Source organism: Phodopus roborovskii, unplaced genomic scaffold, assembly GCF_943737965.1.
Source record: "Phodopus roborovskii unplaced genomic scaffold, PHOROB, whole genome shotgun sequence".
Taxonomy (NCBI): Eukaryota; Metazoa; Chordata; class Mammalia; order Rodentia; family Cricetidae; genus Phodopus; species Phodopus roborovskii.
The window spans coordinates 36,647,009-36,659,097 of record NW_026126480.1 but is presented as its reverse complement, the minus strand read 5'-3'; the positions used below and the strand labels follow the sequence as shown (position 1 = coordinate 36,659,097).

At 51.0% G+C, this 12,089-nt stretch overlaps 3 protein-coding genes across 3 annotated transcripts; 1 reads left to right on the top strand and 2 right to left on the bottom strand.

The window, feature by feature from the left end:
• Positions 1-392: 392 nt before the first annotated feature.
• Positions 393-7,724, bottom strand: Armc5 (armadillo repeat containing 5). Its single transcript, XM_051193115.1, has 6 exons — positions 6,898-7,724; positions 4,966-5,073; positions 4,085-4,871; positions 2,312-2,808; positions 1,570-1,702; positions 393-1,469 (listed from the first exon to the last, which is right to left on the bottom strand). Exons 1-6 carry the CDS (start codon positions 7,364-7,366, stop codon positions 677-679), a joined length of 2,787 nt encoding a protein of 928 aa, XP_051049072.1. The 5' UTR covers positions 7,367-7,724; the 3' UTR covers positions 393-676.
• Positions 7,725-8,009: 285 nt separating this feature from the next.
• Positions 8,010-9,846, top strand: LOC127228420 (zinc finger protein 239). Its single transcript, XM_051193114.1, has one exon. The coding sequence runs from the start codon at positions 8,010-8,012 to the stop codon at positions 9,021-9,023; it is 1,014 nt and encodes a 337-aa protein (XP_051049071.1). The 3' UTR covers positions 9,024-9,846.
• Positions 9,847-10,842: 996 nt separating this feature from the next.
• Positions 10,843-11,379, bottom strand: LOC127228419 (NHP2-like protein 1). Its single transcript, XM_051193113.1, has one exon. The coding sequence runs from the start codon at positions 11,316-11,318 to the stop codon at positions 10,932-10,934; it is 387 nt and encodes a 128-aa protein (XP_051049070.1). The 5' UTR covers positions 11,319-11,379; the 3' UTR covers positions 10,843-10,931.
• Between the last annotated feature and the right edge of the window lie 710 nt (positions 11,380-12,089).

Sequence of the window (12,089 nt, the reverse complement as noted above, 5' to 3'; positions counted from 1 at the left end):
ACTCATGAATGAGTATCTTTAAAAAAAGAAATTTGACTAGAGATGGGAATGGATGCAGAGACTGACAGGTAAAGGACAGTCAGAAGTGTTATGACATGCCACCACACTTGCTGTCCTCTGCCCAAACCTTGCAGGCTGGCCAGGTTCTGCATTTAGATGGGTAGCTGTGTCAAAGCAATGAGGACCCATAAACAGAAAGCACCCCCCCCCCACACACACACACAAAACTTTATCCGAATAGAAAACCCACCATGTCCCAGGCCTATAGTGACCACTAGGCAATTATTTATTGAACTCTTAAATCTGGATGCCCACGTCAAAGCATGGGTCTCTTGGCAGGTGAGTGGGTGGAGCATCTCCAGAGGAAAGCAAACAGAAGAACCACACAACAGCAGTATCGAAATCTCATTTTTAATTTCAATACCCTAGGGTCAGGTCAGAGCAGACCCCGGGGCCCTGAGCTGTCCTCTTGGACTCCATGCAGACTCTGGTATTGGCTTTTTAGTTGCAGATCTTCAGCTTCAGCCTGGATTTGGTTCCACTTTCTCTCCAGTCCCTGAGGATAGCTCCTTCTGCAGTCTCCCCTCATGCCATGCTGAGAGGAGCCTCCTGTCCAGCAAATTCATCCCTGGGTGCTCTTCCAGGGATGCCAACAGTTTAGCCTGGAGCACCTGTACTACGACTCGATCCCTGTTACCACAGCCAGCAAAGCTTCAGTTAGAGGTCCTGCCTCCTCACCTGCTGCTTCCACAAGCCCTGTGAGGGCCAGGGCCCGTTTCCTAGGGCACTGCCCTGGCCCCAGTGTCCATCGTACACAGTGGAGAGCCAGCCGGGGCCGACCTAAGCGGAATACCTCACCCACTGACTCAGGGCCACCTCGGGGACCCAAGTGGATGCAGCCAACGGCCTCTTCTAGCTCCTCCTCTAGTGCAGGCAGCAAGAAACGGCCAGCAGCCTCCAGAGCTTCCTCAGCCTTGGAGCCCAGCAGGGGCTGTCCAGGTGGGGGTATGGGCCCCAAAGCAGCCCCACAGCCACGACAGCCATGCAAATGATGCAGGATTGGCCATGCTGCACTAGGGGACAGGCCTCGAAGTGGTACCAAATCCATCTGGGCTTCAGCAAAGCTGCCGGAGAGCAGGGCCCGGAAGAAGGGGGAGGCAGTGGCTGAGGCAGCCCGCTGAGCAGGGAGCTGTAGGCCTGAATCCAGAACGAAGTGCAAGTCAGGGGCTGGGACAGGGGCTGGGCCCAGGAGAGGTTCATAGAGGCAAGGGGAGGCTGAGTCAAGTTCCGAGGGCATGACAGGGAAAAGGACTGGGCTTGAGGTGGGTGACACCAGGCCTTGGAGGCAGGAAAGGGAATCTGCTGCAAAGAAGAGGAAGAGTGGGTGTGGAACGGGCTGAGTTAGTGCTGTGAGGAGGTGGCGGAGGCCACCCTGGTCCAGAAGTAAACGGCGCCACAGAGTAGGCTTCCTGCAGGGGGAAAAAGAGGTATTTCAGCAAGGCAGGACAAATCTTATTCACAATCAAAATCTTATTCACAATCCCTGCAAGACACCCGCTCCCCCCTCACCGGCAGATGAAGGGTAGGGTCAGTGCACAGGCTACACGGTCCTCGGGACTCCCAGAGAGCAGCAGGTGGGTGAGAGCGCCTACTCCAAAGGGGGACTCAGCCTGAACAGTCAGGTTCTGCAGCAGCATCTCACCTGCAGAGACAGACACAGCAGGTCAGGCTGGGGTGTTATGGGCAAGACAGGCCTCTGGGTCTACAAGAGAGGGGAGAGTAAAGTCTCGGGGCAAGAAATCATCAGAGGAGTGCGAAGAGCACTGGCCAAGGACAGGCGAATGGAGGGTCAGGGTGCAGATCGGGGCCCTTAAGGAATGAAACAGCCTACAGTCAGGTCCAGAAGACAGGGTAGTCCTAAGATGAAAACGGTAGTAGAGCCTGAGAGGACACGATGGGTCGGTCTCAGTACATAAATGAGTGTGCCCGGGGTGGAAATAGGACAGTGCAGAACCAAGAGTTGAGTGGGTAAAGAAATACAGAAAAGTCAGATTCTACAGTACTAGGAGCCAAAGCTGGTACCAGGTTATTTGGGCCCCAAGGTTTGGGCAAAGGACAGAACAAACTCTCTGTATTCCAGAGCTATGGAACATAATAAGGGACAGTCCCCTGTCTTTCAACCCCACCCCATGCCGGGGGGCTGAGAAGCTTGGCTGGTGGGCTGGAGAGAACAGTGAGGGCAAGTGAGTAGGAAGTAGAGGTTCTAGGACCACACAGGCCTTTCATGTGGGTAGGGCTAGGGGAAACATACCCAGCTCCCGGTGCTGGCTTTGGTGCACAGGCCGGGCACGTGGCACAGGCCAGTCATCTGGTGAGACACCAAGTACCAGCCAGGCACGCAGGAGTGCTGCTCCATAGCTGCGCACAAAGGCCTCAAGGCAGGCAGGGTTACAGGTGAGACGTGCCAAGATCCGTAGCGCACGTGGGTTTGGTGGTCCTGGTGCGCCTGTCACATAGGCCAACAGGCCACACAGTGCTGGGCCAGTCACTAGAGCTCCACTTGGATCAGGAGCCTGGGAGAAGCGTGACAACAGCAACAGCGCTGGCCCCTCTTGGCCCCAAGGCTCCTCAGTAGTGGCAGTAGGAATTCTGCTCAGTTTGCGAAGGGTGCGGGGTGTCGACGTTGAGGTCTGGCCAGAGGTAGGACTCCCTGACTCGGATAGCTCTGGCATCGGACAACGCTCAGGGGACCAATCTGGGGAGACATCTCCAGGGCCTGCTGCATAACCCTCAGAAATCAGCCACAACCTACAGAGGACAGGGAGAAAAGGCGAGGAGGCATAATCAAAACGGATGGTTCTGTACCACAAATTCCAGGCAAGCCTGTGACAGTGAGCTCCAGGACAGTCTGCTGCAATACTGTCTCAAAAAGAAAAAATAAAAGTAGATAGATGGGAAGGAGAGAGGGCAGGAAAGAGGGGGAGAGAAAGGGAGGGAGGGAAAGGGGACAGTTCTGTGAGGGTGTAAGTGGGGAGGACACAGAGCTGAGGGGGCGCCACACCTCATCCTGAATTACTAACGTTTACCATGTGCCACGTCCAGCTTCAGGTGCTCAAGAAAAGCAATGAACAAAACAGGTTATTCTTGGGGTTTATGACCTACTGAGGAGAAGCAGTGCAAGCACGTAAACAACACGGTGTGACCAGGTACGCAGTGATCCTGGCACTCAGGCACTGATGCAGGAGGATGGTAAGTTTAAGATCAGTCTAGGCTACAGAGCGAGACCCCTTGTCCAAGCAAAACAAAACAAAACAACCCTTTCATGGTGTGTTGCTGTGAAGTCGGTGTAGCAAGATACAGTAACAGAAGGGGGAAGGGACTCTGAAGATCAGAGGAGAGGTGAAATACTATATAAGATGGTGATCACCACGTCTTACAAAGATGGTAGAACTGAACAGAGACTTGAAGGAGGTGCGAGATGAAGGCACACAGGAAGAAGAGAGTTCTAGACAGAGGGGCTCTCAGAAGGTACTTTCTCATCTGAGGAGGCCTTCAGGGAGTGAGATGGCAGTCCACAAGATTGCCATTACTGGCCATCACTCGGAGCCAGGTAAGGGTAGTCTTTGCAGCAACTCGGTGGGCAAGAAATCAGTGGCTCAGAAAAGTCAGTTTCCTGAAAGTTTCAGTGATGATAACAGAATAGGAACAGCAGAAGGATAGCTGCAAATTCAAGGACAGCCCGGGCTATCCAATGAGAGTCAGGCAACCTGGCCTGCAAAGAAACACGCCATCTCAAAAACATATAAATACATAAATAAAAAGCAGGCTCCATAGCATATCGCCGTAACCAGGTCAAATGCCACCCCCAATCAACATTTGCAAGGCCCATAGTTCTGGGTGAAGGGGTGGAGCCAGGGACAGATGGCAGAGTCAAGTCATATTAGGGAAGAGCAATGAATTAAGAGTAACCCTTGGTAAATCTCTTACAACAGAAAAGAGGCAGAGGTAAGGAAGATGACCATAGCAGGCACGAACTCCCTCCCCAAGCACCATCTACCCCTCAGGCCCCGATAAGGGGACTCACCTAAGGCTTCGGAAGCTTCCCACCTCTGTCTGCCCAGGGGTCCGTTCCTCAGGGAAGTCCCAGGAAGCAGCTTCGATTCCTTCGTCTTCCTCTTCGCCAGCTTCACCACATAGCTGCCTGGCCAGAAGAGGCACGAGGCCCAGAGCCTGTAACTTGCCCAAGGCTCCAGTGTCATAAAGGAAGCCTACAAGAGCAGCCACAACACGTGGGTGCCAGGCACTGGCACCAGGGTCCTGCAAGAGGCCCATCAGCAGCTCCAAACCACCAGCGTCCCGAAGCCGGGCCCGGTTGATGGCTTCCCGGCACAAGAGACACACAGCCCGCACTAGGGGCTGCTGGGAAGCTGAGCTGGTCCCGCTGGGACCCCGTCTTCGCCTAAGCTCACCTAGTAACACCTCCACACCACCAGCATTGCCCAGTGCAGGCCGCACCAGGCCCTGGGCACACAGATTGGCAAGGATCAGGATGGCTGCCTCACGTATTGCCCGTTTAGGGTGAGAAGCCAGGCTGACAAGTGGGCCTAGTCCCCCACCCAGACTCAGCTGCTCAGCACAGGCCCGGGAACAGCTTCGGCTGAGTTCCAAGAGAGCGCGAACTAGGGCTGAGGTCAGTGCAGGGTCTGGGGCAGTAGCCAAAAGCTCAGCCAGTGGCCGAACTGCTCCCTGCTGTGCCAGGGCTAGGCGGTGCTGGGGCGAGTCTGCCAAGTTGCGGAGGGCACGAACTATACTCTGTAAGCATTGTGAGTCCTGGCAGGCCGTTAGGCTCTCAACAAGAAAGGGAACAGCACCTGGAAAAGGAAGAAGACAGACAATGAGCAAGGGTAGACATGGAAGTCCACCTCCTACAGGTCTCAGCCAACCCCATTCTCACAGCCTTCTCACCAGCAGAGTGAATGTCCCTGCAGCTCTCAGGCTCCATGGCTAAGTTCCCCAGTGCACGAGCTGTTCGGTTCTGGATGCTGTCTGTCTTCACACATTGAAGAATGGTCACTGCAAAGACAGTTTGTCTTCTTGAAGGCTCTACCCCTTATTTGTTTCTAATTAATCATGTCAAGAGTCTGGTAAATGTCTAGGGATGAAGGTCACTGGTAGAGTGTTTGTCTACCTTAATCAAGCCCTGAGCCAATCCCCAACAACCCAAAGAGAGAAGGAGGAGTGCAATGGAATATTCCTGTGTGCTGTGTAAATTATGCTCTGATTGGCTTAATGAAGAGGCTGACCGATCAACAGCCAGGCAGGACAAGGTTAGGTGGAAAACCAAACTAAAGAGGGGGAGAAGAAGGGCGGAGTCAGGGAGCCACCCAAGCAAGCCACAGGGGAAACAAGATGCCAAAGGACAGGTAAAGCCACAAGCCATGTGGCAATATACAGATTTATAAAAATGGGTTAATTTAAATGTAAGAGCTAGTTAGTAATAAACCTGAGCTATCGGCCAAGCATTTGGAATTAATATAATTAATTAAGCTTTTGTGTGTTTATTTGGGAGCAGGTGATCAGGACAAGAAAACTCTGAGGGAAAGAGAAGAATGAGAGAGGAGGAAAAAACAAACATGATTGAAGGTTAGGGAAGCATCTTCAGATGATGCTAAAAGGTGAATGGATATTTGCCAGAAGGATGGTATACGGAAAGGCTAGAGTGTCTCAGGTTTGGAAGCAGCTTTTCCAAATGCCCCAAGGTAATAGTGCCATAACAGTTCTATGATTTCACAAAGCCCCTCAAATTACTGTCCGAGCAGTCAGAATTTAAATGTGAAGGCAACAGCTGCCACAAAAGGATACTAAGAAGGGCAGTGACCTACACACTCTGGCAACTGTAGGGATGGGGTACTACAAGACAAGGAATTGGGCAGGGAGAATGGTTGAAGTTGTCAAAGTAGTGCAGGTAACTTGGCTTGAACCAAGTCTGCTTTCATTCCTGCCAATCAAAAGGTTATCCTGCAAGCACAGAACTGTGGAAGCAAGGTTAGAGAACTTGGTATTTACAAGGGCTATTGCCAAGCCTCTGGTCAAACACAGTACTGTACAAGTGCATTCTATGCAAATTTTAAATATATAAATGCTCCACTTTAAAAATTAATATTTTTAGCCCGGTGTTGGTGGCACAGGCCTTTAATCTCAGCACTCAGGAGGCAGAGGCGGGTGGATCTCTGTGAGTTCGAGGCCAGCCTGGTCTACAAGAGCTAGTTCCAGGACAGCTTCCAAAGCCACAGAGAGAAACCCTGTCTCAAAAATACCAAAAAAAAAAAAAAAAAAAAAACAAAAAAAAACCATCATTACCATTAGGAGGCGCCAAAGGAGCCGATACCCTTTCCTGGAATTTACTGTTTACTGCGTGTTTTGAGGTACCCAGCCTGAGCTTGGAGTCTGGCATTCTATATTTGAATTTCATTTTATGTTCACTTCAATTTTGAGTTCTAGTTTTAGAGGGGCTGGATGATTTGTCTGTTATGTCTGACTGCACCACTTTTTAGGTCCATTCTCTGAACTTTTAAAACTTTCTGACCTCCAGCTCATCCACGTGAATGAAACCTTGCACAGGGACGGACACAGCAATAAGCACTGTCCGCTACAAACACCAACATTAGAAAATACAAACCATTCGCTCAAGAGTGAGGCAGGAGCCAATACCTAGTCCTGGTCTGGGCAGGTGCAGGTATAATTTATAGAGAGCAGTGACGTCACACAGCATGACACCTGAGATGAGTGGCGCTGCACCATCACAAAGCATGCACTCAGAGTCGTGACATAAAGAACTAAGGATTGCACAGGTCTTGTGGGTGGGACCTTTCTAAGAAAAGGGGGCGGAGCACTTACCCAAAGGGAGAATGCCTCCAAGTCTACGAACTTCGGCTCGGCACGCCTCCTCCGTACAGCAGTTGGCTAGAATGCTGAGCGCCAAATCCAGCGTCTTGCGCAGGCGCACTGGCCACGAAGGCGTCAAAGGCGGCTCAGCAGCGGGGGCGGGGCCAGGGGAAGGGGAAGAACCAGCTGACGCAACCGATGAAGGGGCGGAGCCAGAGGCTGCTTGGGACGGGGCGGGGCCCGCAGCAGCCGTTCGGCGTAGCAGGGCGAGAAGGGGGCGGAGCCCGCCGCGTGCCCGGAAGCGCTCAATTCCCTCTGCAGCCTTGATGTGGCGCGTGCGAAGAGCTAAGAGCGCTCGGCCCAGGGGTGTCTCGTTGATAGCTGGGTCCTTTCCCCAACCCGGCCCCTCCCCGGCCGCCGCCGTGAGCTGCGCGAGGCAAAACGAGAGAGAGTCCGTAAGGGCCGGTCTCGCAGCCGCCATCTTGGCCCGGGGCTAAGGCTCCGCCCCGTGTCTCGCCGGTTCTCTGAGAGAGCGGAACTGGAGGAGAGGGGCGTGGCCAAGCTGCTCCTCTGAATAGCGCCGCCGCAGTTATCATGCGAGTCGGAAGTAGAAGTTCTAGATTATGGAACTTGGGTACTTGCACAGTCGCAGAAGACATGGCGAGAATGGTATTTATCTGTGTAAAAGTAGGAGGCGCGTGCGGTGCATGCTGGGATATGTAGGCGGCCCAAGCTTAAAGCAGTTTGAGGTGGGTGAGAAACTCCTCTCAGGGTTTTTAAGGGTGAGCTGTTGCTTCTAGAACCAGACGGCCCGCTATGGAGTCTGTGCTGCTCAACGTGACTTAACTACTCCGTTCCCGGTACGTCCTTGCCAGCGACTGCCTTTCCTCATTTACATTTTATTCACAACCCCCAAGCGTGGTGGTCTAGGATCCAGAAGCCGGACTGATCAACTCATAGAACTCCAAGCTCTCGTTAAGTGAATGAGAGAGTTAAACCTACCGAGAAAGTTCACTGCTGCTTCCTAGAGCAGCTCGGGCTTGTAGACCTTTCCGTTTCCGGTGGTAGCTTCCAAGCTTCCAATGCTGATGAGCTAAACCGGCGGCGAGCGCTCTAAGCCCGCAATGGAACTTGTGGCACCAGGAGCTGCTTGGGAGAATCCAGACGGGGCAAAGCTGCTGGGGAACGGGACATCAAAATTCCCGGGAGACCTCAAGTCGCCCCTGGATCGCGAGACTGAGTTGCATGAGCGCCCTCTCCTGGCGCTGTCGGAGCAACCGGCCGCCGGGGAAAAGTTGCTGGGCCAGCAGTACCTATGTAGGTCAGACTCTGGCCCTGGGGAAGAATCCTTTGCCAAGACCAATGATCCTGCAGTCCACAAAGCTTTCAGGTGCAAGAATTGTGGGCTGACTGTAGCCAGCCTCTCTGACCTCATTCATCATCAAAGCAGCCATGGGTGTGACCGGCCTTACAGCTGTCCAGAGTGTGACAAAAGCTTCCGGCGGGGCTCAGATCTGGTTAAGCACTACAGGGTGCACACTGGTGAAAAACCTTACCCCTGCCCAGAATGTGGCCGCTGCTTCAGCCTCAGTTCTAATCTCACTAAACACCGGCGTTCTCACTCAGGTCTCCGACCTCATAAGTGTATAGAGTGTGGAGAGGCCTTTGGCCGCAGTGCAGACCTAGCAAAACATCTTCGGGTGCACACTGGGGAGAAGCCCTATGCTTGTGCTGAGTGTGGTAAGACTTTCAGGGTTAGCTCCAATCTGATCCAGCACCAGCGTACTCACACTGGGGAGAAACCCTACCGCTGTGGACTCTGTGGCAAGAGTTTCAGCCTGAGTTCTAACCTTTTACAGCACCAGCGCTGTCACACTGGAGAGAAACCCTACTTCTGTGTCTGGTGTGGAGACAGCTTTGGGCGCAGTTCCTATCTGCTGGAACACCAGCGTTCACACACAGGTGAGAAGCCCTACAATTGCTGTGAGTGTGGCAAGAACTTCACCAACAGCTCAAACTGCCTACGGCACCAGCGCACTCACAATGGAGAGCCGCCTTTCAGGTGTCTTGAATGTGGACGTGGCTTTAGTGAGAGCACCATGTTCATTGAACACCAGCGCATCCACTTGAGCAAATGACCAACCTTTCCAGAATGTGGCAAAATCTTACACCACAGCTCCATGAATGTTCACACATGGGCAAAAAGCCCTAGAAGTACCTGGTTGCCAGTAGTATTTTGTGGACACCACCAGCATATCCACACAGGCCAAAGACCTCACATTTGCAGTAAGTGTGCCGGGAGCTTCAGACAGATTTCCCACATATTCTTCTACCAAATGACCCACAGTAACAAGAAGACTTCCATTTGCCTGTAGTGTGGCAAGGCCTTTGCCCTAACTCCCAACCTTTTCTAACACTAATGGATGACCAAGATGGGAGCTTCTGTTGATATCCCTGGCTTCAGTTTTAATCCAAACTTTGTCTCTGGGTTTGGTCCAGCCCTGAGAAGCCCTGAAGGAACCATCTGGATTGAGACGGAAACCCCAGGCTAGAAGAACATTGCACTAGAGCTATGGCTACCACCTTCAAAGAGACAAGATTTAAAATGGGGGCCCTCTTCTATGCGATTCCATTTAGAATATCCATTAGCTTTAGCTAGAGGGAAGTGTTAGATGTCCAGAGCTGTGTAACCCTGACCAGCTGCTTTGAGATAGATTAATCATAATAAAAGCAACAACTACTTTTTCTCAGTGGAAGAAGACTTAAAAGCCAGGCAAAGTCCCTGTTGAGGAGTACAGTAGCAAGAAGGTGAACCAGAGAGGATCATAAAGAAGGCTTTGCTCTAGCAAAAGGACCAAAGAATTTGAGTTCAGGATGCTTTATGGTATTTCTAGGCAAAGGCCCAAGATTTGTCATCTGGCCCTTTCCTAGTCCTCAATCCCTTCCCTCAAAAATTCTGCTATCCACCCCTCTCTACACACACATACACACACACACACACACACACACACACACACACACACACACCCTTACTCCCCTCAGTGGAAGAACAGTGAAGACTTATGGACTTTGGAGATCAAGCAGCCTTTTTGTCTGACATAGAGGCAGGCTGCCCACCCAAATGTATTTCTATTGCTGAAATTAGTGTATATGAGAGCTGGAGGTTTCCCAAAGCACCACACAGCCTCTAATCAGAGCACAGTCCAAGCAGAGACTGGCTGTTGTCTTGAGAAGCATGGACTAAGCTTTTTAAGGTTGGAGATGGAGTTTTCTGTTCCAAAGATGTAATAACTCCTTTGTGACAGTCCTTTCATCCTTAACTGCAAACTCCTTGTCCCCTGCCCTCCAGTTTTGCTGCCATTTTTTTAGCTTGATGCATCTAGAACTGTCTGTATAGATTAAGAGGCTACAGAGGAAGAATATCAGGTTGCCCAGCCTCAGTTTCTAAGAGTCCAGGCTTGACTCTTCCTAGCTGTGTGACCCATTACCTCTTCTAGGTCTCAGTTGCTTCATCTGTGAAATATGTGGTGTACCTCACCAGGCTGTGAAGATCCCACGATATGCCCACATTTATGAAGTACCTGGTTAGGGGAATGGCTCAGTAAGCCTCAGTTCTGAAGTTTGGAGTCCTGTTGATTGTATCATTCACAAAGCATCATGGCAGCTCACGGATCAGCTTCTAAGATTATAGAAATGAACTAGACACTTCTGGAGTAGACTATTCAAGGGACCAGTAATGACAGATGTTGGCATTGGAGAAGGGGTGTCATCTGGAGCAAATCTGAAAGGCATAACCCAGGTGATGTCTGATGAACGGCTCTTTGCCTCCTCAAGCTGGGTAGGAGAAACTTACTCCAAGCAGGAGTAAATAATTAAAGAAATGGTTTTTGTGTGTGTTTGTGTGTGTGTGTGTGTGTGTGTGTGTGTGTGTGTGTGTGTGTTTGTAGTACAATATAATAGAAACTGGCTGAAAACACTACATGCTAACAGACAATATGATACACAAGTAGGATGGGGACAGACAGGAAAGAACAGAGGCCACAGGCCTACACCAAGAGCCTTTCAATGGACTGCTGAATGGACTGGATCTGCTGCTTTAGCTGAGAGCCTTCTTTGATGGTAACAGAACAGGCGATGACAGGTCTGGATACCCCACAGGCCCGTCCTAGGGCTTGCTTGGAGCACACAAATACACAGAGGACATTCTTGTCTTCACATAGTAATGGGAGGTGCAGGATGATCTCCAAGGGCTCAGCGTCTGCTGCCATCACAATGAACTCAGAGATGCCCCTGTTGAGGGTTTTGGTAGCTTCATTGGCTCCTTTCCGAAGCTGCTTGTAGTTACAGGACTGCTGAACAAGGTCCAGCAGCTTCTTGGTGAGGTGGGCATCTGCGAGGGGATAGGCCTTTGGATTCACATCAGCCTCCATCATGGCTGTGGTGCACCGGCCTCACCGCGATCCGAGAATACCTCACCTCAGTCAGACCGAAACGCTGCACCAAAGAAATGGTTTTTGATGTGTTCCCATCAACAATACTTCAAAAAACACAACCCAAGGTTTGAGTGAATACCTGATCATAGCACATACATCGTTGGCACTCAATAAATAGTTATGCTTGGGTTCTGTTACACTGCTTACTATTGACCTTTGGCTCTGTTACAATGAGAGAGTGTACATGTTCTATCCATGCCTGTGTGTGTGTGTTAAGCATATGGCACAGGTGAGCATGGAAGCAAAATTTCTTAGGGGAACTAAAAGCTGTCTTCTTACAGCAGATAATCCCTGGACCTTCTCTCTCCCTCCCTCCCTCTCTCTCTCTCTCTCTCTCTCTCTCTCTCTCTCTCTCTCTCTCTCTCTCTCTCTCTCTCTCTCTCTCTCTAACTCACAGAGATCTGCCTGCCTCTGCCTCCCAAGTGCTGGGATTAAAGGCATGCCCCACCAACACCCGGCTTCTGGACCTACTCTCTTAACCACAGGAAAAAAACAAAAAAAAAAAAACAAAAAAAAAAAAAAAACCAAAACATCCTGACCAAGCATAGAAGCAGATCTCAGAAGCAGGAGAGATGGGCTTAATCCAACACATACCATTATCCAAGTATGTGACTGACCAGTTTGTACACCACAAATTCCAGACAGTTGTCTGGCTGTGTCTGTTTATGTTGCAATTGATACAAAACTCAAATCAAACTCCACATTCAAATT